General features: G+C 41.9%; 1 protein-coding gene across 10 annotated transcripts in view; it reads right to left on the reverse strand.

The window, feature by feature from the left end:
- Positions 1-18,784, reverse strand: part of epb41a (erythrocyte membrane protein band 4.1a) — a 129,669-nt gene extending 110,885 nt beyond the window's left edge. For 9 of the 10 annotated variants that reach the window (XM_070985284.1, XM_070985281.1, XM_070985279.1 and 6 more), the window contains exons 1-2: positions 18,626-18,761; positions 2,805-3,121 (exon numbers count right to left, since the gene is read on the reverse strand). In XM_070985284.1, the coding sequence (XP_070841385.1) occupies positions 2,805-3,113 (309 nt within the window). In that variant the 5' untranslated portion in view covers positions 3,114-3,121; positions 18,626-18,761. Of the gene's footprint in view, positions 1-2,804; positions 3,122-18,625 lie in introns of all 10 variants that reach the window. The other variant, XM_070985278.1, reaches the window with a different exon arrangement.
- Between the last annotated feature and the right edge of the window lie 4,539 nt (positions 18,785-23,323).

Here is a 23,323-nt window from a genome sequence, read left to right on the forward strand (position 1 = left end):
GGCCACCAGCGAAGACCAGCCAGGTCCTAGTACTTGCCCTCCTGGGCTCCTGTTCGTTCCCCCCGTGCTGAAGCCAGAAGTACTACAGTAGGGCCACGCCTCTAATCTGTCTTGCCACCCAGGAGCTTACAGGACATGTGAGGCAGTCCGTTTAAGGTTTTGGTGGCCTACTCTGGAGCAGGACACTCGTCAGTATGTCCAGGCATGCAATCAGAACAAACCTTTGCATCAGGCACCTTCTGGCCACCTCCGTCCTCTCCCCATTCCTCATCAACCCTGGTCCCACGTCTCTTTAGACTTTGTCACAGGATTGCCCCCCTCCAGTGGCAACACAGTAGTGCTGACGGTGGTGGACGGATTCAGCAAGATGGCACACTTCGTCCCCTTGGCCAAGTACCCATCGGCCAAGGAGACCGCTGAGCTGATGCTGCACCATGTCTTCCGCCTACACGGTCTCCCCAGGGATGTGGTGTCGAACCAGGGCCCCCAGTTCAGCTCCATTTTCTGGACGGAATTCTGCAACCTGTTGGGAGCGACGGCCAGCCTCTCCTCCGGGTTCCACCCCCAGACCAACAGCCAATCAGAGCGCATCAACCAAGAGATGGAGGAGGCTCTTCGCTGTGTGGCGTCTCTCAACCCTTCATCATGGTCCCAAAAAATCCTGTGGGTGGAGTATGCGCACAACTCCCTGGTCAGCTTGGCCACCAGGATGTCCCCTTTCCAGTGTGTCTATGGCTATCGGCCTCCGTTGTTCCCCAGTGAAGAACGGGAGGCCTGCTGCCCATCAGCCCAGTCATTCGTCCAGCGCTGCAAACGTATCTGATCCCAGGCCCGCAATGCCCTGCTTCAAGCTGTTGAGCGTTACTCTGTCCACGCCAACCGCTGTCGCTCCTCTGCACCAGAGTACCAGGTGGGGCAGAAGGTCTGGCTGTCGACCAAGGACCTACCCCTCCTGGTTGAGTCTCACAAGCTGGCACCATGATTCATCGGACCTTTTTCCATCCAACGGGTCATCAACCCCACTGCAGTACGACTCAACCTACCCCAGTCCATGCGCATTCACCCCACATTCCATGTCTCTCACCTGAGACCATGTAAGAACAGTCCCTTGGCCCCTGCAACACCTGCTCCACCACCACCGCACATCATTGAAGAAAGTCCAGCCTACACAGTCAAAAGACTACTGCGCTCTCGCCTACAAGGTCGAGGAGTCTGGATCCCGACCTCATCAAGGACTTCCACCCACGCCACCCTGATCAACCCTCCATTTCTGGGATCCGGAGGAGAGGCAGAAGAGTGCAGTCCCCAGAACCATCAGACAGTGAAGAAGCAGACCTGGTGAACCCCTCTCCATCCAATCCCCCACCCACCCACCACCTGCTCGAGGAGGACAATGGGATGGTGTCTGAGGAGGTCTGAGCCCCCACCCTGGTCTGTGTTTGGGACGTCAGGAGCCGTCCCTTGGGGGGGGGGGGTTCTGTCACAGTCCTTCTTAGCACTTACCTGTGCTGCAGCTCTCCAGCCACGCCCCATACCTGCCCATCTACACACCTAGCCTATTAGGTTCATCTGGAGGGTATTTAAGCCACGCTGTCATTCTTCCCAGTTGCCAGATTGTCTTTGCGTCATGCTAGACTCTCCAGTGGTATTCTCCAGATTGATCTTCGGTATCCGACCTTGCCTGTTCCCGACTACTCCTTTCCATCCTAGCCCTGTGTCTGCGGGTGTGCAGATCTTACCGCCTCAGTGGTTACAAAGAACACGTTCCTCCTCCGAGAGTGTTTTCGACCTCGCCGAAATCTGTCAATGATTTCCGTGCTCGATCCACTCTTCTCACACTAACTCCTTCTGAGCCGGCTCTCTGCTCATTACAGCACAGTGTTGCTCTGGTTATCCGTTGTTCCGTGTTCTCAGTATATCAGCCGGCACTGCAATTGGGTCCTCCATTAGTCCATTACAAGAGTCACACTCTCAAATTCCAAGGACACATTGAGAGAAAAGAGGAGAAGAGCAGAGAGAATCTTATGTGGGCCATTAACTCATAGTGAGCTGTTCAAATTACTCCCTAAGAACAAAACACCATGCCCTGATGGTTTCAATGTAGAATCTTAAGAAGAAGTTTGACACCATTCTAATCAAACTCATTATTTAAAATGCTGCAATCCTGGTACAAGCCCTCCCTCCATTTCTAAATTGCAAGAAGGATGTTCTTTATTTGAGAGTGGTATCTTTCTTACAATGTAAGACTACTCACTGCCATTCAGCATTCCTAAGTCAACAGTTTCAAGGCTTTGGTGGTTTCTCTTGATGCAGAGAAAGCTTTTTATTGGCTGGAATGGCCGTACCTTTATCCAATGCTTCATAAATTTGGACTGGGGGTGTCTCTTCACTATAATTAATAAAGGTTCAAGTAATCTTAGTATTGAACAGGGTACTAGGCCCATAGTAATTTGGCTTGGCTCTGGAACCCCTAGCTGTAACCATGAGGCAAGATGTTGACATAAAAGGAATGATTTATTACTCCCCAGACAGACTCCCAAATTGATAAAGCTACTGAGTGACCATGCAGAGTATAGAAAAGGATAGTTTTTTTTTTTCTAAGAGTGAAGCCATGCAGCTTTGTAGCTCACAAATGTTAGGGGGTAGTTTAGGCTTTCCAGATGTAAGGATAGCTGTCTGATATGGGCTCCCTGGACTTAATGACAAGTAGTCATTACTTCAACAACTTCAACAATGTATTTTATCCCATGTCTAAAAAGTGTGTTGATTCACTGTCGGCACAACTATGCAGCATGCAGGCTGACCTGTACCTCGGTACTGCTTACTGAGTGTTGATCCAGGGCGACCTCTCCCTCTGTCCTCAGTTCAGGCTCAGGGTCAGCAATGGGGGCTTTAGCCTCATCTTCTTCCTTTTCCTCCTTGTCTCCAGCCTCACTCTCACACTGTGAGCGCCTCTTCAGGAAGGAGAAGAGACGGGAGAGGCCACGGCCAGCAGAATTTCGGTTGTGAGGCTGGAGCTGCTCCTCCTCTGGCGAGGGTGTCCTGCCGTCCTGATCGGCTTCCTCCTGTTGTTTCGCCTTTGTCTGGTGACTCTCTGCCTCGTCTGTTGTCATGGCAACAGCTGTGGCGATAGAGGACAGAATCAGATCACATTAATAACAGGTGAAAATTGGGTCTTTGACTGCTATATTAATTTGTTTATTATTGGTTTCATTATTAGTTGTATTATTGGTTTATTGTTATTGGTCTGTCTGCCCAAGCTTGGAGTCTGGAAAGATATTAATAAAACATAGTCTAGTCAAGTGAGCAACAATGTTGAATCTGAAAACTGAACATGAAACCATATTTTCAACTGAACTGTCTTTTTGAGTCTGACATTTTAATTTTAAGCTTTCAATTGTTTTAAAGGTGTACTCCAGTCCATTAATATTATACTTTCATGAAGTTGGAGGATTCATACAAGACAGATTTAGAAAAAAAAAATGTCAAAGTGGAAGCAGCAGATATCCAAGTCCATGACCCCAGTTTGTAAACACATTCTACTGATTAAAAATCTGAATTCTCCAAGCCAAAGCAGAAATAACGCTGATGATATGACTTCAGTTATTCTCTCAGGCCCCCTACAAGCTTCATCCAGAGAAATTGTACATGTATATATTTTCTTTACAACTTTAGTGCTGCTTATGACAAGTAAACTGCCTCTCTAACTTTTAAGGATGCACTAATTAGTACAGTTAGGGCACTGACAACAACTATTTTACTTGATCAAAGACTCAAGCATATTTCAATCTCAGAATGAAGTGTGTTTTACAAGTGTGTTTCGTCTGGTGGCTTCGTTGAGAGCAGTACAGCTGCTGTTTTTGGATAAATAAAAAGGTATATCTCTGTAGGGATCATCTCCACAATGTTGTCAGAGCCAATCTGAGCCTGTCAGTGGCAAAAAACAAGCACTTTTAGTGGAAGTACATTGAACATGTACAGACACACATTGTAATTCATTTCATCCTGACTGCAGCATTCTCATTCAATACTGGACCAATCTCAAAAAGTGTTGCTTACATTGGACATCCACAGACACAAACAGATAATATTTGAGAGCAGTTTCTTCCTTTAGTCCGTGACGTTGAAATCTTCCAGGACACATGGACCAGCACCAATTGGAAACTCTGTACACAACGTCATTTTCATTGATTAAAAAGGAAATGTAGCTGATACAAATGAATACCTCAACAACACAGTACAGGACATTTGTTTCTGTTGTATGTGTAGCTACACAGATCTTTTAAAAAACATGTTTATGTTGAAAAAAGCATTTCAACCCGTTCACACGCTCACACGCCACACCTTGTATTGCTCATGCAGAAAAATTACCAGGATAACGCCCAACAAGTTGTGCCACTATTTTCCATAACAGTGGAACAGGTAGGCTGCACGGTGGCGCAGCAGGTAGTGCGTGTGCCTCACAGCAAGAAGGTTGCCGGTTCGATCCCCGGGTCAGGCGGGGCCTTTCTGTGTGAAGTTTGCATGTTCTTCCCGTGCATGCGTGGGTTCTCTCCGGGTACTCCGGCTTCCTCCCACAGACCAAAAACATGCTCATTAGGTTAATTGATGACTCTAAAAAATTGTCCGTAGGTGTGAGTGTGAGTGTGAATGTTTGTCTGTCTTTGCATGTGGCCCTGCAATCGGCTGGCGACCGGTTCAGGGTGTACCCCGCCTCTCGCCCATTGTAGCTGGGATAGGCTCCAGCCCCCCGCAACCCCGAAAGGGATAGGCGGTATAGATAATGGATGGATGGATGGATGGAACAGGTAGAGGATTTAGTGATGTGTCAGTCGCGAACAAAACGGCTCTTAGAGCCAGCTGTGAGCTGTGAACTGGAAAGTGAATGACTGGAGTCAACTCCTGCCTGGGAGCCGGAGTGGGAGCCGCTTTGTTTTTTATTCTGGGGGGGGGGGGGGTTTCTCAACTTTTTTTCTGTTCTGTTCCAACTACATGATGTGTGGTGGCTTCTGTGTGTACGCACTGAGCAGGAGGGGTGGGGGTTACAGACAGTGCGCACACGTACACACACACACACACACACACACACTTGCAAGAAATGGTGAATTAAATAAATATTTGTATTTGTATGAATTTATGTGTCGTCCCCAACCCAGCCCCCACCCCCGCCACTGCCAAAATCTCACTCTGAACTCAGTTCAAAACTTGAGAGCCCTGCAACATATGTTGTCTTTCTGATATTAATTAAATATGGGGTTTCAATGTGTTACAAAATTACTTACAGGGCTGACAATGTATCATATTTATCGGTAAATAAAAGTCTCTTTTTCCCACAATTTTGTGTCAACTTTTCCCTATGATATCAAAAATAAGATTGGAACAGAAATTCCAGTATCATAACAACACTACACAACATATAAATGTGTAACACACAGCATACTGACAACTTTGCTATTCTTAGTCTAGAGGAAAATGAGTAACCAAAATCAAAGTAACTCTCCTCTGGGGACCATCAATTCATAGCCAAATTACATGGCAATCTAGGAATCTTGTCCAGATATCTGGAGATAAAGAAAGACAGAAACTGACCAACTATGTTTTTGGACAGAAATTACAAATAACATATAAATTCCTTGTGTGTGTATGTGAACAGATACTTGGGCAATAAAGTTGATTCTGATTTTGATTCAGAGACTCTGTTGTTAGTAGATACAAATCCTCATTTGTATTTCATTGCCAAGAATGGTTAGCAGCCTGCTGCTCCACTATACAGAACAATCAAAAGGTCAAAAATATCTTTATGCTGCTGCTGTCTGGTCAGAACATTAAAGATTCTACCCATCTACCAGAGCACATGACCTTCACACACCAAAGACCATACAATTTCAATTCAATTTCAATTTCAATTTCAATTTCAATTTTATTTGTATAGCGCCAAATCACAACAGAAGTTGTCTCAAGACACTTTCCATATAGAGCTGGTACAGACCAAGCTCTTTTATCTACAAAGAAACCAACATACTATTAATATTCAGACTTTTCTGAAGTTCAAGTGATGGAAAATATCATTCAACACTGAGCACCAAGACATCCAAAACCTTGACTTGATTTCTGGGGTCAAAATAAAGGAATGATGTAAATAAATTCTTTGATGTAGGGCAACCAGTTTTAAAGGTGACATATTATGAAGCTTGTTCAATAAGTTACATAGGTCTATGATTTCCATAAAACATGTTTTTGAAGCTGTTTGCTGGAAATAGCTTTCAGGAAAAGATTCTCGCCCCCCTCTCTTTCCCTCTGTTTCAGTCCCTTTCAGAATGTGCTGTTTCTGGTGTCTGTAGCTTTAAATGCAAATGAGTTGCTGCTGTCCCACCCATGTTACCGTGGTAACGGGGAGAGCTTAGATTTACATAGCACTACCCGTGTGAAAGTAGCGGACATGGTGGCAGTGAACAGACGGAGTTCTTCAGTAGTTCAACCAGCAGCGGCTGGCCCACAGGGGGCGCTGGGGCTCCGCCCCACCAGCTGTGTTCAATCAATGTCAGTTTTACTTAATAGTGCGTGCGTGTGTGTGCGTCTGTGTGTGTGCCTACATGCAATTTAAACCATTAAACAACATTTCCACCAACTGACACTATCATTGTCTCATGGGGCGCTCGGCAAAGCACCCCTGACTTGCAGCTAAATAGCCAATCTGGTTATGGTTGCTAAGGAAAAATTATGAATAATTGGCCTATTGACGTCTGCTACGTAAAATGTGTGAAGGTTTAGGATTGCTAGAGCTACGTGAGGAGCCAGCAATAGGCTTTTTTTCCTAGTCCTACGGTGGGAAAAAAAATCCGGCGACGAGGAAGAGAGATGATGGCGATGGTGATGGCGCTACCAACTGGAGTTCAAGAGCAGCTTCCACCACCAAATTTCATACATTATTAATGTACCCATTTGCAGACGGACGACGGAGGAAAAACTTCTTGTTAAGGAGCTGGGACCTGACAAGCCTGAAATCAACATTTCCCAGCAAACCAAGGAGAAAGATAAATTGTACAAACAGAGTTTTTGTCAGAGCTGGTTCAAGCATAAGACGTGGCTGGCAGGTTGTGGTGCAGCCTATGCACTTTTCTGTTTCCCCTGTATCCTCTTCAGAAGTGACAAATGTGATTCAACTTGGACAAAGACTGGACTAACTAACTTAGAGCACCTCTCCGAACGGATCAAGAAACATGAGAGATCCAAAGTTTGCATGGAAAACTGCGTAAAGCTAGCTGTGTTCGGAAAAATTAGCATAGCAACGCAGCTAGATGATGGGCACTGTATTGCTGTAAGAAGGCACAATGAAGAGGTAGATAAAAAACGTATGTAATAATAATATAGTTGTGCAGACTGCTTTGTTGTTTCTCTCAGGCTGTGACATGCAATGACAAATTTTGCTGCTTCTATGGCACTGATGCTGTTTTCTCCAAGTAAATGTTGCATTTTTTCTTGATTAGAGAGGGTATTAAAATCATCTGTTTATGTTTAATTTTTGAACTCGGTTCTCAATTCTTCTGTTTCATTCTCTCTTCATATAATAACTCAACCCACTCTCACCTTAGACGCTTCCCCCCTCCACTCGCTCACTGTACAGGGGGCAGCATGAGAGGCCCGCAGTTCAGACAGTCAATGCTCAGGCTAGGAAGCACCAATCCTAACTTGTAGAATACCAGAATGATGGGGAGCAACTCAGATAAAAGCCTATACCAAGCATTGCCACCCAAATGAAACATAATTCATACCCCAAGAAATTATATGCACATGTCACGAAAACACGGAAATAGCGTATGTCCACTTAAGCGCGTCTGCTGATTTCACCACGGCATGCAAACCACACAAGCCTGGTATCATATGAAAGCAGAGCGTCTGAAGGTCCTGGTTGTTTACATAAAGAGGAGGGGGTTTCTAGCAATCACTGGGTTGCTGAGACATTGATGACATTCTAACTGTGCTGTTAGTTTCAGCGCTCCTCATCATTTACACATGAATAGGCAGAGCACACAGACGACACTGCTGACCAGGACTACTGACCATTCACCTCAGGCTGAGGAAAAGTAGCTAGCTAGAGCACACACATTCAAATGTAAAACATGGGTGCTGTTATGGGTTGAAAATGCTGCTTTGCAAGGTTTCTTATTTCTTTAGCTTTATATGTGCATTTTTTTAATTGTTTGTATTAGTGCACATGTGGAAATTGTGCAACAATGCAGTCAGAGCCTGAGAACATATGCTGCCAGGAGGTGCCACGGGTCACATTATCTTTACCTACACTTACAGGATGATCGCAGTGTATGATTGCAGATAACATACCACTGCAGATACTCACCTTATGTTATGCGTAATAGGTTGCAAGACGGCTGCAGCAGCTGGATGAAAGGCCTACATGCATGATCGACCATCCATGTTTAGAACCTGTTTGCCTAAACGAGCATACAACACTTACAGGGCTGACTACGGTCCTTTACAGCTATGGGGGACAGAGCAGTGAGTTTCATCTATAATAACCAACTTCACTGTTCACACACCATAATAAACAAAATAAAGTCAGTCATATTTTTTTCTTGAACATATAGCCAAGTTTTTCCTTAGCAAATACTGTATATGACACATATATTCACATGAAACATTTTACAGATATACAATAAATATTTATTGACTGCAGTCATGAATGGAAATATAGTACAAGTGAAGGATTCACTGAATCCTTATTAGAAAAATGTGAATACAGATTTTGACATTATAGAACCTGTTGACTAACATAATGTACTGGAACTCAGAAGATTCATGTAGTCATCCCATCCTGCGTAGTACTTCAGATACGTTGTGAGTTTTCTGACGGCCAGGGAAGACCCCCCCCCCCCAATTTAATCTTGACTCGTAGCTGGCGATGACCTACTCCTTATCTATTATGAAGACACGACCCTGTGCAATACACCGACACACAGAAAAAAGTGACTCATTAGTATCATTTACTATATTATTCAACTGTTAATATAGTGACATTTTTCACTTTGAATTCTGTAGTTTCTCAGGTATTTAAGTGTTTATATTTTTGGTTATTTATTGGGTTGAAAGTACCGAGTTGTGGTACTTTGTGTCATGTACAATATAAATCAGTGTTTCCTCCACATTAATTTAGGAGTGGCGGGCCGCCATTGCTAAATCCTAGCCGCCACTCCTTCAAATTTCTTTTTTTTTTTTTTGGTTGCAAATACACCACCACCGCATGTCTCCACCTTCACAGCAGTGTCCGACGTTAATTACTCATGAGAGCGCGGCCTTGAAAGTGACATCACGTCAAGCACCCAGCCACCAGGTCAGAGAGTCAGAGGAGTGTCGTCTTGGAAAATAGGGCAGCGACTTACTGGAGAAAAGATTGACTTATTAGCTTAAGATAACTCATAATAGATTTTAGTTATAAGTTAGTTATATAGTTAAATAGACTTTCGCAAAATATTGATGGCCAGGTAATTTACGTAACATATGGGTAGCTTAGGCTTAGGTTAATTGGGCCCGGTGCCAACTCAGTGTCACTGTTACTCATTACACTGTTACTAATTGATAGCATTAATCTAATATCTACACGCCATGATGTAACTGCTGACTGCATTTTCAGATGAGCATGTTCAAATATTTCTCTAAGAATAAAAAGACAGCTGACGAAGATGATGCTAGTCAGTAGTGATGTGTCCGTTGTGAACGAAACGGCTCTTGAAGTGAACGGTCGGAGCTGGCTCCTGCCTGGGAGCTGGAGTGGGAGCTGCTTTGTTTTTTTTTTCTCAACTTTTTTTCCATTCAAGCCGCATGTGATTGGTCAACTACATGATGTGTGGTGGCTTCAGTGTGTACGCACTGAGCAGGAGGAAGAGGAGCAGGGGTTACAGACATAGCACACGCAGGCGCGCACACACACACAGACACATTCACCCTTTAAAAAGCAATTTTCAACTGGCCATTCAATAAATAGGTTGTAAAAATAAAATCTGGTCAAGTGTCATTTGTTTACACCACCACAGCTCCCTGGAGAGCCTGCCCACACCGCTGAAAAAAATCCTAAAGGAAACACTGTAAATTTTAGTTTTTTGAGTGGAAAAAAGAAGTTAACACTTACAAGTGTGCCCTCAGTCTTCATTGGTTTGGCTCTGCACTCTCCCTTCATGAACTGTGGAAAGCTCAGTTTGAAAAGAGGATCCCTTGATGATGCGGTGGCTTGTCCTCTATCAGCATTCTCGTTGTAATGCAGTGCATAACAAAAGTAGTCCTTGCAGGACACAGTAGCCTGGACAGCTGTAACAAAAGTATATTGTTATGATAACAGGGCGTACTTAGGAGTAAAACATGACAATACTGTTACAGTGTAAATTCAAGCACTAAAGCCTGCAACAGCTCACTGCTACACTTGATCAACAGCAGGTAGCTGTGATGCACTGGCCTATATAAAAAGAGAGAAGTGACATCAACTTTATCTTACATATATAGCTATGCTAACCGCTACATACAGCATAAAAAAGAATCACTCATAAATACACTCCAGAGAAAAAACACTTGGAGTGTAAATTGTGCTGTGATGTAGCAGTCTCAACCATACACTCGTTTGCCCTGGGCTTTTCTAACATACTCCAGTTTGGAAATGTTTCCAAATGAATTATTTTCTCAAATTCCCAAAGCTTAGACCCTGCAGAGCGTCTGTGTATGTATCAGTTGACCGACCGTGTCGCTGGGTTTGCATATGGAGACCATGCTGATTGCTAACTAGAAGCTAGCGGTTAGTGTTAGCTTGTGCTATGTCGTAAGACACTTCTTGCTTAGTTCGTTTTAAAACTGCAAAATGAACACAGTTTAATATTTGTGAATGCTGGTATCTACCTCAACCATGTAATAAATCATTTGCAAAACCAGAAACATGATGTGACGCACCAAAAGCTACGGTAGCAGTGAGCTAACCTTTGATGGCTGAAGTTGTAGTCTCGAAGCTAGTGGTTAGCCTCACATCGTTCCCAATGGCAAAATATACACGCTACAACACGCAAGACTTTGCGCTAATCTACAAAAGAAACACACAGCTAATTATTTGTATACTTACATGTCCCTCATCTGCACGTATTCCACACAAAGCTGGAGGTGAGCCCTCCTTTAGAGAAAGTCTCCTGGCTAATCCTGCCTCGTACTGACCAAGGTTGGAGAAACAACCTCGAAGTGGTTAGCACACACCAACAGGTTTTTGCCAACTGTAGCAGGGCCGTTGCCTTCAAAAATTCAATTCACACCGCTCTTCTGTCTTCTGCAGGTGGGAGCCGATGGAGCAATTTGTGCTCGTATTTACAGCCAACAACAGAACACTGGGTATGGCGGCTCGACATGATGATTCCTTCGCTTTCGATAGCGAAGTGGCGGATCGCTGAGAAGGTAGCGTTGTATCTGGTGGGTGGAGAGACACCAGGGAGAGGAGTAGGGGGTGGTGGCTGGTAGGTGGGAGCAAGCAAAGGCCCGGGCTTGTTACGTAACAGTACTCCCCGAATTCAATCGGCTTGTTTGGAAGCTGCAGGCAGGGTGCTTTCAGAAATCTGTATCTCACTCAAAAAAGCATGGACGGTCTTATTTCACACTTTGTATGTGTGTGGTAGCAAGACACAATAGATTTAAGATTTGGACACAGAATGGTATGGTTCAAAGGTTAAACTGAAAAGCATTTGTGAAAAGTAACAGCAAAAACATACTTAAAGGTATCTGTTTTTCTGACTGCGTGGTAGTGTGTGTCACAGCGGTGAAAGTGAGCTTAAGGACTGAAAGCGGCTTTAAAATTAATCGGGCCTGTGTGGGATTAAAACCAGGGCCGGTCAGCTGGCACAAGCTCTGGAAACAATCCCGCCTGAGCCAGTCTGCCTGGCCTAGATTAAATCAGAGGCAGGGAATATTTGTTGAAAGACATTAGTGAAGAAACAAAAACCTTAAACACAGCTGAACCCTAACAGAGCATCTGTGTGGGGAGCAGCCAGTAAAGGGTCACAATGCTAACTAGGCTTGACAGATACTGATGCTGGAGTCAGTGAGGCATTTGTGATAGTGATGGAGGCAATGTCAAGACACTACACAGCAGACAGCGTGTGTTTGAGATATAGCAAATTAAAGAAAAAATACAATTACAGTTGAGGCTTACATTTTGAAATTGGACAGAAAAAAATACTACAACAATCGCATTTGCCACAGTTAACTACAAAGCACTTTTTAGAGGCTGCACTATCCTCGGAATGTGTTCTTTTCATTATGAAAAGTATTCCAATTTTTAATTTGTATCTAAATCAGCATTAAAGTATTGTAATGACAAACATCCACATTGACTGGCTGATTGCAGCCATGTCATGAAGAGAATACCAAAATTTGTAATTTCGAAAGTCTTATTTCCTAATTTCATCACATTTCCAAGGATGTTCAGAGTTGATATGTACACCTGTTGTGTGTTCTTGCTGCAAATCTATAATGTGTTGAAAAGTCATGGTACTTTACTTCATGAGCTACTCTTAAAAAAATAATAATTATAACAAAACATATGCCATATCAAACATGACTTAGCATCTACAGCCTTGTTAGCAACTCTGTGTCTGTATTTAGGCATAGCTTTTTTAGTGCAGCTGAGACTGATGGGAATGTCACTAGTTTTGCAGGTACTGGTCATAAAACAAAGTATTGGACAAATTGAAATGCTGACCTAATGGTGGCCCAACGTCAAAAGTCAGGGCATCACAAGTTTATTGCAATTCATTCTGAGAGGAAAATGAATGTCCATAACATACGAAAATTGGTTTGTACAATCTAGGGACATGACTCAGTCCATGCATAAAGTTTGGTAATAACAGACTAAAGTGGGTGTGGCTCTAAATTTCTAGATATTTCACATTCCGAATTTACACCCCACAGAGCTGAAACTTTTTCAGCACATCCAACAAATTTTGACAGAAGTTTACCTGACAGCAACCTATGGTCAGTTCAGAAGTCTGTCATTGTAAGTCTATTAACATCTATATCTCAACAAGTCTTCATTCATATCATCATATCATCTAGAATTGACAGACACTCTAGATCAGCGGTTCTCAAACTTCTTACTCAAAAGTCTGCCTCTGGGTTTGATTCAAGGTCAGACGTACAATATGATTGGTGATAACCAAATAATATCTAATAAATTAATTAGCATCATGTCTTGCGATTGGGCCAGGAAAAAACCAAGGCAAACAAGGCTTCTGCAGTTAGTCCATATTTATTTCTGACTTTCTCACATATTCTTACAGCTACATTAACACTATTTATTGCTGACAGCAAATTCCCCAGTGTAATGCTAATGTAACAGCAACAACACATAACACTCTGCACTCCAGCAGTTAACGTCACCATTAGGGATGCACCGATCCAATATTGGTATCTGTATCGGGCCCGATATTGAAGAAAATTCTAGATCGGGTAACAGTGACAATGGGTCCGATACAAAGGGGCCGATCTATTCAGTCTAACGCTATACTATAGGTGCTGTGAGTGGTGTCATGCACAAATAACAAGCAGTGCTGAAGCGCACATGATGTGGACCACATTGTTTTCAAAGTGAAGCGAGCGAAAGGATCGGCTATCTGGAACTTTTTCTCACTATCTCAGCCTACAAACTCGACGGCTACTTGCAATACCTGCGCAGTAAATGTTCTGAGAGGTGATGGTAAAATGTCAAATTATAACACAACCACAAAGCTCTCAAGCCTCACGCATTAGGCGTGAGACACACACATTTCAACCCGCTCACACGCCACACCTTGGATTTCTCAGGCAGAGAAATTACCAGGATAACGGCCACCAAGTTGTGCCGCTATTTTTTATAACAGTGGAACAGGTAGAGGAATTAGTGATGTGTCGGTCGCAGATGAAACTGCTCTTAGAGCCTGCTCTTTGTAGTGAACAATCAGAGCCGGCTCCTGTCTGGGAGCCAGAGGGAGTCGCTTTGTTTTTTACTTTTTTTATAATTTTTTTTCTCAACTTTTTTTCTGTTCAAGCCACACGTCTGGTCAACTACATGTGTGACGGCTTCTGTGTGTACGTACTGAGCAGGAGGGGGAGGGGTGGGGGTTACAGACACAACGCGCGTACACACGCATGCACACACACACACACGCACACACACACCTGCACTAAGAAATACTGAAAAAAATAAATATTTTTATTTGTACGAATTTATGTGTTATTTATGAGATCAGACCCCCCTCCCTGTTTAAAAAATAGGAAAGAAATGTTTAAGTCAAGTCTGATGCACAAAAGAATGATCCCAGTCTTTTCCACACAATGACAGATACCATTTGTTAGGTAATTAAGTGCTCACATATTGGTATCAGTATTGGAGGTGAAAAAAGCGGATCGCTGCATCCCTAGTCACCATGACAACGATGTCAACAATATGGCAACAAGCTAATAATAAAACCACATTGATCTGGGGACAGGATTACTGGGAATGATCTCCAGCTACACTTTATATTTAATGTCACAAACAATTTATTGATGAATGCCTTTATTGGTCCCCCGGAGAGAAAATTGCCTTTCAGTTACATCCCATCCAAGAAACATAAAAAAGATAGTGACACATAACATGGGGAGGACAGGAGCGGGAGAACTGTGGGTCGCACAAATCTCACACAAGCAGCGCCCCGTTTACTTAGATGAGAATAAAGGAGAACAAGAGGAAGGAAGAGGGGAAAAAAAGCACACAAGCAACATAATAAGACATTACAACAAAACTCGAAGACTTGCACATGTGTTGGGGGGGGGAGTTGGGGAGGGGAGGTGTTGCAGCACAGACACTGGGGGGGGGGTGCATGCAGCCACATTTGGGCACTTCGCAACAACCCTCCATGCTACACTGCGACAAAGAGAGGGAGGGGGGTGGGAGCCACGAAGGCATTGAGTTGGAGGGGGTGTGCATGTTATATGTGCTACGCTTCGTATTACAAGATATTGTAGCCTTTTCATAACGCAAGGTATGACAGGGGTCCTCAACTACTTGTCGAAGGGCAAGAGTTTTTCTATGGGGGCCAGACTTTTTTTTTTTTTTTTTTTTAAATAGGGCTAATTAGCCTATTGCTGTTTAATAATTCCAATTTCTTTTGAAATTAATGTTATGCCAAGGATGCACTCATTGCTCAGTAAAAAACCGACATTTCAACTACAAATAAATCCTTATCTCAACAAAAAACAATCCACCAGGGGAGTCCTCTTGCATCTAACAGACATGCTTTGTGATTCTCTGTGAGTATCCATTTCTGTAGAACAGGAGCTATTAATTGGGAACGTTTCTCAATACATAAACCCACAATTCAGCTACCACTGAATGAGTCCTTATCTCAACAAAAACTCCTCTTCAGCATCCCAGGATGCAACAAAAATACTTTGAGACTCAATACAACAGTTTACAACAGAACAACAGAAAATAAACCCAAGTAATGTCTCTTGCGTCTAATAGACAAGCTTTGTGATTCTCTGTGATTATCCCTAAAGTGGAGGAATTTTGAAATACAGATTTTTGGCTCGTAGCTAGGGGTTGGCAAAAGTTGTCACTTTTCACTTTCCATGTGGTAGTATATAGAGTAACAAGCAATGCGCATTTTCCGAATTCATTAATATTCTGCGGCCTAATGGGACTGTGGTTGGCTAGATATCACCCGCTGGCCGCGATGATATCTTGCAGTAATTTGTACTGTATGCACAATATTTTGTACTTCATTTAATTTTACACAAATTTCACAAACATTTGACAATGCATTCAAAAAAAGCAGGTTGATAGATCTTTTATCAGAATTGTATCCTCAACAGTTAAACTGTTGTAATATTTTTACATTTTTAGACATCCTTCTCTCTGCCCTCTGCTTGCTTCCTGTCTTAGGAGCTACTGGGCGGTGTTGGAGGGAGGATCGGGAAACTTCTTGCACCTCTGGACTGTTGAAACAAGTTCAATATACTCTTGTCATTAACTGGCTTCACTAAACCTACAACATCAATCACAACAAGTGGTCAAATGACGGTGTTTATCAACTTGGTAAGTAAAGCCAGGTTTACCCAGTATAGCCAAGAGCGTGTTCAATTAAAGGGGCAGTATTTGCAGTAATTACAAACAGGGATAGGTGTACGGGCAGCAGAGTAGCATATTTTACAAATGAAGAGCAAAGTACAATAGACAAGTACGAATAAATTAAACACATAGTCCAGGCTAAAAGCAACAAAGTTGCTGCTGCCAACTGCAGGAAGGACAGCTGGAAAAAAAAGCCGGCAACTGTGTGAATGTGTAATTTAATAGGCTTATAATATCACTATCAATTGTTTAGGGCACAGGTACATCTGACCATGATCACTATTGTGTGTTCCATTAAATCAATGTGTTGCTTCGATGTATTCTTCTGGCGTGTATGACAATTTAAGCTTTATTCTTTGCGCTGCAACCCTGACAGTGTCAACTGGACTTGGGAGCAAAATATAAAACTGGACTGGATTATTTGCTGTGTGCTAGTACATCTGACTTCAAGTCAACACGCTCCAAGGAAGAGAGCATCCATTTTCCTGAATTGCCAGTAAACAGCATGTTGGTAAAAGTAAGATTAAAAAATAGTCTTACTTAATTTGCCTGTTATTTCTCACATTCCCAAACATATTAGCACTTTTTGTTTGCACTTAATGGGTGTTGTGTCATTTTGACAGGTTCCCCTCCTCCACAACTCCCAAACCTAACACAAACCCACTTCAGAAAAATTGTGTTTTGTGAATGGAGAATCTAAACCCATTTCACTGTCATTGTTGATACAGTATTATTGAAAACAACAACAACTACAACAATGTGATGATAAATGAATACTGGTAGTTGGGAATATATTGAGAGTAATATTGCTGCATTTTGGGGATGTGTGTCTAAAATGATATCCTGAACTTCACAGTCATTAAGGTGAAGATATGAGGGCAAATTTCAGGGTTTGTGCTATTAAATATCAATAATAACTATTGACTGCTAGGCGGGTAGAAAACTGTACTAAAGTTCCAGCACCTATTGCAAGTTTGGGAGACATACTGTCCAAATCATGGCCGAAATAAAGAAACGTAATTCTGCAGTGTACTATGAGCCTCAGACGTATGTGTGAATGTGTTTTTGTGATGAAAGTGCCATATCATGGTGACACCTCGCAACTGGATGAATTTTACGTGTTTACAGTGGAATCTAGATTTTTTGCAGGAGGTGGAGGAGAGTGGACTCTGGGAACTGAATCCCAGCCAACTGACAGCCAAAAAACCTCCAGCTGGGGGCAGCAATTCTGAGTGACTTGTAGTTCACAAAAGCTATATCTGTAATAAAAAATCAGCAGGGAAAGCCAAAGGGCAATTCCAGTTTCTGAACATGCTTGCCCTCCCGAGAGACCCTCACACAATCCACACACCAAGTTCCACTGGATATTCTATGAATGGTGATGTAATTGTCCAAGAGAACTGATAGGTCAATAATGTGCTTTTATACACTTTGATCTGTTATCTCAAACATAACCTGCTCAGGAGCAGGTTCCGTGTGCAGCATAAGTTACCAAGGTGATGTACCCCGGTAAGAGGTGAACCAGCGTTGTAACTCTGAAAACACAGGGGTAAGCTGAAGTTACCTCTCTAACTCCAAATCCTGCTTGACAGCACAGGCCTCTGATTAGTTTAGACCTGAGCCTATTTTGGTGGCTTGCTTGTTAGCCTGTTTCTCTTCTTTTCCTGTTTTGTTTGCACACACACACACACACACACACACACACACACACACACACACTCACTTATATATATATAAGTGAGTGTGTGTGTGTGTGTGTGTGTGTGTGTGTGTGTGTGTGTATATATATATATATATATATATATATATATATATATATATATATATATATATATATATATATATACTTATATTTATTTTTTTTTTTTGTTACACACATAACATCTTATCTGCTTTGCAATACGCCTTTTTATCGATCAAAGCATGATGCATGCTTCAGGTTTCTGGACAAAGCCCCAGATCTCCTCTGACCCTAGAACCGCCCCTGCTTGTTGTACAAAATTAAGATTCTCAATGCTAGTGCCATAGCCTTCTGGAAAAACAGATGAAACCGACTCACGAGTGCTCCTACTGTATCATTGCTGCATAACATGGAGACTGATTACGGCCGCTACGGGCATTATGAAAACGCGGTGATGATTTGGATGACTAAAAGACCAAATCATTTACAGAAGTCGGTACATGTTATCTTTTCAATACGTTAATTCTGTAACAAAAAATACGTAATTTATCGCTGTTTACATCGCATGTGCTCTGGTTCACATTGCAGCGTCCGTTTATTCACAGCATTACATTTAAGCAAGAAAGATTAATTCAAACACTCTATTCACAAAATTCCCGGCTTTCCTGCAACGTTCTTTCCTATCGAAACCACTGCGTTTGAAAGTGGGAATAATAAGGGGGGCGCTAGGAATACCTGTCTGCAAATGGCGCTGAATGTGAAAAAATGTTAACAAATTCTTTCTCATCAACGCACAATGAGATGACATGAAAATCACTCACCTCGCTCTGTTCAGACAATCCAGCAGAATAAAATATTCTGTGTTAAAGTTGATGCTCACCGGTGACTTTTCCTCACAAGTATCAGATAAACAAAGTGGTAATCCATGAGCGTTATCAACCGACTGTTAACAATGTATTTAGGTACCAGTAGCAAATGGCGCTGGGTCTAGTGTTCCCTCGGTGTTGTCTGACAGGCAGAAGTGGCGACACATGTATGATGCCTCCTTAGACATTTGTGTATGCCGTTTTCTTCTTCAGATGGGATAAGACTATGAACGGTTAAAAGCATTACAAAAAAAAACTTTAAATTATTTTTATTCTTATTCTTCTTATAATTGTTCTGATTATTATTATTTGTTTATTTTGTTATACTAATTTCAAGGCCAAGAATTAGCTGAACTTTCAGACGTGCCTTTTGTTAATTAGAAAAAACAAATGGATTGTAATTGAAAAGTCTGTTTTAAATGGATACATTACATTTACATTTGACATTGACACATTAAGAAATGTTAAATAAAGATATAAGAATTAAATTTGTCATTCAATAATCTTATTCCATTATACTGTATATTTCAAATTAAAATGGAATCTTAAATTTAATTTGAATAAGAAAAAAATGTTTTGGTTTTGTCATTACTCAGGCGTTCGATTATGTTTCCTCTTAAATTATATTCCATTACATTATGACTTTTAGATGGCTGTCCTCAATTTGGAGACCTGTGAGCAGCATGTCACTTAAAAATTAAATCAAGTCTTGGCTTTTAATATTTTAGATTATCATAATTAAACTAGGGCTGCACGGTGGCGCAGCAGGTAGTGCGCGTGCCTCACAGCAAGAAGGTTGCCGGTTCGATCCCCGGGTCAGGTGGGGCCTTTCTGTGTGAAGTTTGCATGTTCTTCCCGTGCATGTGTGGGTTCTCTCCGGGTACTCCGGCTTCCTCCCACAGACCAAAAACATGCTCATTAGGTTAATTGGTGACTCTAAATTGTCCGTAGGTGTGAGTGTGAGTGTGAATGTTTGTTTGTCCTTGCATGTGGCCCTGCAATCGGCTGGCGACCGGCTCAGGGTGTACCCCGCCTCTCGCCCATTGTAGCTGGGATAGGCTCCAGCCCCCCGCAACCCCGAAAGGGATAGGCGGTATAGATAATGGATGGATGGATAATTAAACTATTTACTGAACCTGTTTGGATCCTCAAAAGATCAGCTTTGTGTTGCCAGCAATCTCACATATGTTATCTGCAGAGGGAAGTTTCAGATTTATGTTACTTCAAGTTCATTTGACTCTCCCCTGGTTCATCTGCTGTAAACTGCTAAAAAAAAAAAAAAGGGGGATAGAAAAACCTGTCACCATCTGAGATTGAAGAAATGCTTCTAGATACACCAGATGGACTGAAACTTGAGTTAATCAGTCTTGAAGTGATATCAAGCAAGATACTATTGTCTGGGAGACAGCTTAATGTGTTACTGTCTTCATTGTTAGCTATACTGTATTGTTTTGAAATTAACTGACCACCGAGTCCTCTTGTTGCTGTTTGAGGTACCTCAATCATTTTGCTTGCTGCTTGTGTCTATGTGTTAAGCATGTTACACTAGTTAAGTGTTCCACGTCGTCATTTGCTTTATATGGTGATAGTTTTCTGCCACTGCAGTAAAGCCAGTAAACCGCACTTTATCAAAGACCCAAAGACCAGTGCCAGGCTCTCTCCGTGGCAATTAGGATTCAATCTGCTTTGCTTTGTGTGTATTTCCCTCTCTCTTTTACTAATCATGCACACATTCACGTGCCTTTACAGGCTTTCACATGCATCCTTAAAGGTGTAGATAGCGGTAGCATAACTCAGATGGACTTACCGCCATCTTGTTGTTAGAGGCATGTCAACATGTCCATCATTGTATTTCTCATATATTTTTGTCAAACTTGATGGTCTCGAACCTTGCATGATGAAGCCACTGATGTGGTGTGCAACATGCTTGCTTGTTGCCTTTACGCTTGTTAATGTAGGTGTATTATGGCTATCCCTGTTATAGTTGTAGATGGACAATGGATGCTTATTGATTGAATGATTGTTATTCATATTGCTGGAGTTAAATAAACTCTATTCTACATTTAAAAAGCAGTTGTCTGTGATTATTTGTGTATATTTGTTGTGGCAACAGCTAGTTGTGAGTGTCTGTGTTCAATTTCAACCCTTCATTATTCACCTGATGCAATGATATTTCAAATATTGGCATTTTAAGTAAGCAGCGCTTTCATGAGACTGTATCCGCTGTTTGGTTATTGGTTTCTGATCTCAGGGTGATGCCCATTATTAGTCATTTGTAAGTAGAATGTAATTGATATTGATGAAGCTATAGGTATCAATATCTACGCTTAATACCTGCTAATAAAGAAATCCACTCCTACAAGATCCCAACATATACACATATGTATGTAGATCACTGTATAGATTATATAGATTATTTACATCAGGAACTTTCAAACATATGATACTTCGTTTTTCACCCAAATTCTTTGCACTGACCCTTCAAATGACCTCTTACTGGTTAGCATTATAGTAATGTACAACACATATATTATGGTAAGATTATTAGCTTAGTATTTTACCATTGTAGGCTGCTAGTATACTTCTAGAATCAAATAAGTTTTCACGTAAACTGTAAACTTAAGTGTATAGCTTCGCATGGATATATTATATTATACATCAAAACATGATCCATTTATCATTAAAAAAGCTGCTCCACCACTATGCATACACTGAAAATGTTTCACCTGTTCCCCAGTTTGATGTCCACAAGGCTTGGGCATCAGTGTCTGTGTCTGACACCACCTCACTGTCAGTCTGCACACATATATTTTACATGTATGTATATCAAAATATTTATGTTTATGTATATCAAAATATAAAAGGCAGCTCTAAAGGAAACAAAATAACCAGGCTGAACAGACTCATTGAAACATCCATCCTGTAAGACAGAACATAGGGCTTACACCTACCTATCACCCTTTGGCTCCCCCTCCTTTGCACAGGAGGGTGGACTTTTGTATGTAATGAGGCAAGTATATTTGTGGAGGCAGCCAATGGCAGCAATGCTGGGATCAGCCTGCTCCTATCATAGCTCTCAGAGCTGCTGTTCATGGCAGAGCTCTGGCATCAGTAACCAAGGTTTCAAATGCCATAAAAATCAATGAATTCATTTTCACTAAGCAATTGGAAATAATGTATCAGTGAAAGAGGAGAGCATTTTGGCTGAGGTTATTTGAATTAATTAATAAAAATGTGCATTCAGACATTTTCTTTTCTAACAGCAAGTACAGAGTGCTGAGAGGATTGTAGATACAATCCCACACGTGTCTGGACACTATTTGTTACATAATACACTGTAGTAGGCCTACATTCTGGGTGCATTTGAAACAAGGTACTTTGATCAGATCTGGCATTACTCCTCTATATACTAAATAACAATAAAGTGATCTTCATAATGGCCCTGCAATCGGCTGGCGACCGGTTCAGGGTGTACCCCGTCTCTCGCCCATTGTAGCTGGGATAGGCTCCAGCCCCCCGCAACCCCGAAAGGGATAGGCGGTATAGATAATGGATGGATGGATGATTTTCATAATTGTAAAGAGCCGGAGAGGCTCTTGCTTACAGTTACAACACAATACACAACATACTGCAGAGGTGGAAATTATTAAAATTCTTAAAAGAATAGTTTTGATTTTCATTTTGTGAAATGTGTTTATTTGCTTTCTTTCTGAGAGTGAGATGAAAAAATGATTTGTTTCATGTATGTGTGTTTGTACGGACCTGGAATTAGTGCATTGTTGGCCTAGCTTAGTGCAAAGATTGGAAGCCTGGCTCCATCCAAAGTTAAAATATACACCAACCAACACCTCTAAAGCTCATTATTTACATGTATCTCATGTGTTTATTGCATACCCAAAAAGAACAGAAGACAATAGTTTGTGGCTAGTTTGTCTGTAGTTTGCATGTCTGTCTCTCTGTCTCTGCATGTCTGTCTCTCTGTCTCTCTGTCTCTCTGTCTCTCTCTCTCTCTCTCTCTGACTGCATTTCTGTCTGTCTGTCTGTCTGTCTGTCTGTCTGTCTGTCTGTCTGTCTGTCTCACTCTCCCTCTCTTGCTCTTCCTCTCTCACCCAACCGGTCGAGGCAGATGGGCGCCCACCCAGAGTCTGGTTCTGCCCGAGGTTTCTGCCTGTTAAAAGGAAGTTTTTCCTCGCCACTGTCGCTTAAGGGGCAGTTATCTGGAGCTATTTTTTGTTAGACAACAGTTAGGTGTAGAGACTGTGCACAGCTTCCTGAAGACTTTTCATCATAGTAAGTTTGTTAATGTTTGGTATTACCTGTAGGAAACCAAAACCTTTGGCCACTAACAGCAATTACTGGAGATGTGCACAAAACTAATGGCCAATGTAACTTTTGCTGAACAGTGGCCAATGGGGAATTTTAAGTTTGCTAACATTAGCCACCATCAGCTTTTGGTTATACCAGACAAAGTAAGGCTGTGGCTGTGACACCCTAAAGTGTATTCAATTCAGCAAGGGGGTGTTTTAGTCCTTATAAATTAACTTTTCATTTACAGTTGGAAGAAAGTGTTTTGAGAAGACTATGTTTTTTATTTTCAGAAGTTCTTGAAAAGTCTTGTTTTAAGACAAAAAAATCTTATGTAAGTAAATTATT

The sequence above is a fragment of the Chaetodon trifascialis genome, chromosome 17 (genome assembly GCF_039877785.1).
Source record: "Chaetodon trifascialis isolate fChaTrf1 chromosome 17, fChaTrf1.hap1, whole genome shotgun sequence".
Taxonomy (NCBI): Eukaryota; Metazoa; Chordata; class Actinopteri; order Chaetodontiformes; family Chaetodontidae; genus Chaetodon; species Chaetodon trifascialis.